Here is a 5000-nt window from a genome sequence, read left to right as displayed (position 1 = left end):
ACGAGCAGGTACCTGCTGCAGTGGACACTTTTATCTTTTATTTGATATGCAAAATAACATTTATTGTAGTATACTTTGCATGCGACACATAATTCTGACACCATAATACATTTTTTTAACTGTTTCTGATTTTAGCATCATTTGACCTGTCATGGCAAGTTATTATATTGACTTTTAAGAAGATTAAACAAATAACGCGTGTGAATATGAATATGCGCTGTTTCTCGGTGCGTTATATCCTGATGTAGGTGACATCTATTGTCTCAGTAGTTCTGATGATGCACTCTATTTAGACGGGATATGGAAACACTTTTATGCAATTGATATTAATGTGTGATGTTTAATTATAATCCAGATCAGGATGCATATATGCAACAGAATTAAGTGGGAAATTATGATCTAAAAAGGCACTGATGGGATTATTACAATAAGAGTGCTCTTTGCCATAATAAAAACCTTTTGTGTAATGTAAAATATAAATCTATATAAAACCGGTGGTTTGTTTAGTCAAAAATCGCATAAAAGAAAGAAATAATGCACTATCTTTCGCCTTAATGAAAGACTGCTAAGTTGTGTTTCATTGTGACATTAATACATACAGTAGAGCACATTCCCCCCTCATTTTCATTACCGTAAAGCAATGAAGTCTAAAAACAAGTATAAATATGTAGTATTTATACATCATGGTAGTATTTGCTTTTGTGCTCTCAATTTATGCATATTTGAATTAAATAAATTGTATTTAATATATTTATTTACTCTAATGCAATAAAAATGGCTAAAAGGAATTGCAAAACGTATGAATGCATTATAGTCAAGATCATTTTGAGTGAAAACTGGGTTAGTCGTCATGAAAATATTGTATCTTTATCAGACCCGGATTAAGAAATCAGAGGCCCCTGGGCACAATGTCTTGTTGGACCCGCGCACAATCAACGTTTTTAATTCTTGGGTAATATTTGTTGTTACACTGACAGGTTACAGATCACAACCTGAAGGACAATATCAACACCTGTTGTGTTGTGGTGTAAATCATACAAGATTTACACCACTTGATTGCAATAATACTTTGCTGGACAAGAAGCAATCTTTGCAATAAGTGTAAATAGTAATTATGCTATCTATATTGGCAGATACTATTTACACTTCAGTATTTTTGTACATTAAAGGCACAATAAGTAAGATTTTTCTTTTTTTTTTTTAAATATCCAAAAACCACTAGAACAGTGTTGTATATTTTGCTGACTTGTGTACTTACATTATCCCAAATGTTTCGAAGAATGTTTAAATCCAGAGAAATAAGCAATTTTAACTAGTGACACGGAGCGTGTCCAGTGTCATTGTGTCGCCTGTCAACGACGTCATAACCCCTCGATTTCCGAAATACGCTTTAATATGTTGTGCGTTTTAATAGACCGGTGACGACCGCACAGAGTAGCGTTATAACAGAACTTTCAAATGTATCTAGTATGATAAAACAGCGTTGCTTTACCCCACATACCGCCTTTGCCTCTTTGTTCATTTTGAATATGTGCCCTCTAGCGGCGAAAATTACATATTGTGCCTTTAACAGGATGTAATAATAACATAGAGTGTAAATTCTGATTTATAGCTTGTCAGAAGGCGGATTCGATCGCATCAAAATCCGTTTCTGAGAGTCTTACTCTCTTCTGCCTACTCCACTGAATATGTTGCACCGATTGTGTCTTTTTAAAATTGGGCCTGTGGCCATAATGCCCATTGGATAATCCGTCCCTGATCTTTATGGTCATTTTCATTTGATTTTAGTCTGACGTGATGTTTTCGTGAAATTCAAAAAGGAATACACTTACTTAGCCTGGCCAAATGATGGCTAAAAAGGCAACTGAGAGTGCCTACTAAAAATGACCTTATGCTAATGTCATTAGATAACAATATTGGACAGATTGGTCTGTTTGAATGTTTTTCCATACAATAATTTCCCAACAACAATACCATCTTGTCAGAATTTAAAGCGTAAAAAGGAAAAAATGGAATTTGTGCATATAATGCGCTCGATCAGTGCTGAGTTGGACGAAATAAGAGTTACATTTCCACTCATGTTAACCCATTCCTTCTCTCATCAGTTCAGATTTGGTGACTTTGACCAGATAAAGCTCAGAGTTGAAGCAACAAAAGCGCTCCTATGTTGGTAAAAGAAGATGAAAGGACATGATTTGGGAAAGGACTGTCTGGCATCTGGTTCTGCGTACAGGGCCGTACCGTCCAGAGAGACCCTACCCGGACCTGAAGTGGACCATTACCAGCTGCCTAAAGTGCAGGTTAGTCCATCATATGGCATGTCATTTCTTAGTGATTTGCAATATTGTTGGAATCACTTTCAGAATGTTTGTTTTAGATGATGAACGGTAAAATCTTTGACAGCCAATCAGAATCTACTCGACTTCAAAGAGCTCGAGCATTTAAAGCGGCAGGAGACAAAACTGCACCATGCTTGTAATCAAGAGTGTTATCATCCATTGGTGTAAATGGGCCTTTATCCATAAATCGCTCTATTTAAGGGGACACGTAACACACACAGTTTCGGCCAATCTCATGTTAATCTTGAGTATCTGTATAGTAGTATTGCATCTCCGAAGAGTCCGAAAAGTCTCTCTGAAAACAGCCGAGCTCCTGGAGGCGTGCCGTGGGCGGAGCTAAAGAGTCGCGAGCACTTAGATTGCCTACAAAACACAGAAATTTGATGCAGTTTTACTCTCTGCCTGCCTGCCATCTTTCAGTATCAAACGATGTGCAAATCCAGCGTCGAACTGGGGCTTGCTTCTAAAGCATTTGTCACCGAAATGACAGAAACAAACAAACACACTTCCGAAACTCCGTTGCTGCCCTGGAAAAACAAACTGCATCCACTGTTCCCGTAAAGCTGGGTTCTTTGGGAAGCTGAACAAGGTTATTTTTCCCTCACATCCAAAAACACACTTCTTTGGAGACCAATCATATGATGGCGCTGTGGGTGTAAACTTACAGATGAAGGGGCGGTGATATTATAATGAGATCCCTTTGCCACGTCACCAAGGGAGCGAAATCAGACGCGCTCTATTTAATTTTTTCTATTAAAACATAAGGGTGAGTAAATAATGACAGGATTTTCATGTTTGGGTGAACTAACCCATCAACATTAAAATGCTGCAGCTGGTGTTTGTGCTCATAAAGCTAGCCAAACCCTTTGTTGTGCCATTTGTTTTGTCCGTCGCACCCCTGCCGTCAGCATGTTAAGAGAGGGTCCTGTGCTGCCTACAATTTTCTTTGTCTTTTTCCATCACTACCTTCCTCTTCTCTCTCTCTCTGTATCTCTCAGCCACTCAGTACCTCACTGGTGATGTCGTGTGTGCAGGCAGTGATTGTGATTGGCTGCTCACCCTGTATTTAGAAGCTGTTTACATAATCTAGTCCCGCCTTATTTGGCACCGATAGCCAATTGCGATCCTGGGTTCCGGTGATGCGTGCCGCACGCAGCCTTGCCTGCTGATAGGCCTAAGCCCCCTTCAGAGCTCAGGCAAGCTGTATGTTTGTACAACTTGAGTGCGTTAGAGGGACATGGGAAGGAGTGATGAGGAGCATTGCAGAAAGCTTCACGGCAGGCTTCTCTCATTCATCTAATCCAGCCTCTTCACCGTTTCTTGCTTTTTTTGTAGCGCTAGGCTGACTTACTTCGGGGTGCTACATAAACAATGTGGCACATTACACTGTTGTGTAAGTGACAAACACAAAAGTACTGTTTTACAATTTATTCTTTGTCCATTTCTTCACTTTCAGTTTTCTGGAAGCTGAGCTGTCGTTCTCAGCGTGCCTTTGGTTTCTAGATCGCTCTGTTCTCTGCATTCTGATCAGTCCCAGATAAGGCTTTTTTTCCAGCCTGTTTCCCATGAGAGCTTGTGACAGAGTTGCTAAAGCTGTGCTGATTCGTGGGGCAGCTGGCTGACAGAAGAAAATTAGCTTTGTGTATTTCTGTGCTTTGAAATGTTCTCAGCCCTTTTCTGTCAAAAAACATATAGATTGCGGAATCCAGCCACAGAATTTTGCAAATGTTGAAGAAAAGCTGACAGAAGTATATTACTATTGTATAGTCGAATGTACTTCTCAAAGTAAGTTATTAAAACCTCATTTTAAGAAATATCACACAATATCACATTTTTTTGTCCATGTTTTAATTAAAAAAAGTAAACCTGTTGTGCAGCACTTTGTTTGCCAAAAAAAGCCAAAAGCATTGTTTCATTTTCATTTGATTAATTTAAAAAATGTAATTTAAGTTGTTAAAGTTTTATGCATTTATTTGATTGCCACCGTTTTTGATAATACATTTGTATTTAATCATAAAACACAGGGTCCAGAAAAATAGAATTTGAGGGCTATAAATAGACAGGGAAACTAGGACTGGGCAATAAGGCAAAAAATAATATCTCCTATTAATAATAATACCTTTTTCTTTCATAACGTTCGACCGATTCTCGATTTTCTGTTTTTACACTTAAAGGTGACATATCATGAAAAGCTGACTTTTCCAGGTTTTAAGTGCTACAATCAGGTGAAAAACATTAACCCAGTAATTTTGTTTTGGGAAGCCTTTTTCTGCAAGCGTCTGAGAAAACGAGTGCGTCTGATTTCGCTCCCTTTGTGACGTGGCAAAGGGATCTCATTATAATATTACCGCCCCTTAATATGTACGTTTCCACCCACGGCGCCATCATTGTGTTTTCACAAGAGAAAATGGTGTACCAGCTCTAACGCCATGGCGAAAGTTTGAGCAAAACATACTAACTGTTCTGCCTTTGTCTGCACAGACGAGCACAGACCACTATTTAGGTTATACCTTCACAGACATAACCGACTGTTTTTTTAACTCATGTGTGTTTTTAATGTAAACTTGTGTGTGAATGAGAACTTAGTTTAGTACTCACATGCTGTGACAGCCGCTTTCTGTCCGTGTGCTTCGGATGTGTGCACTCAGAAAACCGTATATC

The 5000-nt window shown here is 38.7% G+C and overlaps 1 protein-coding gene across 1 annotated transcript in view; it reads left to right on the top strand.

The window, feature by feature from the left end:
- The window catches only part of LOC107602100 (multidrug resistance-associated protein 5), a 37251-nt gene that overhangs the window by 62 nt on the left and 32189 nt on the right, over positions 1 to 5000 (top strand). The window contains exons 1-2 of the mRNA XM_016294509.1: positions 1 to 8; positions 2106 to 2300. The exon at positions 1 to 8 is cut by the window's left edge and continues 62 nt beyond it. Of these exons, the coding sequence (XP_016149995.1) occupies positions 2181 to 2300 (120 nt within the window). The 5' untranslated portion in view covers positions 1 to 8; positions 2106 to 2180. The remainder of the gene's footprint in view (positions 9 to 2105; positions 2301 to 5000) is intronic.

The sequence above is a fragment of the Sinocyclocheilus grahami genome, unplaced genomic scaffold (assembly GCF_001515645.1).
Source record: "Sinocyclocheilus grahami isolate Dianchi unplaced genomic scaffold, SAMN03320097.WGS_v1.1 scaffold319.1, whole genome shotgun sequence".
Lineage (NCBI taxonomy): Eukaryota > Metazoa > Chordata > Actinopteri > Cypriniformes > Cyprinidae > Sinocyclocheilus > Sinocyclocheilus grahami.
This window is presented reverse-complemented; position numbering and strand designations above follow the sequence as displayed.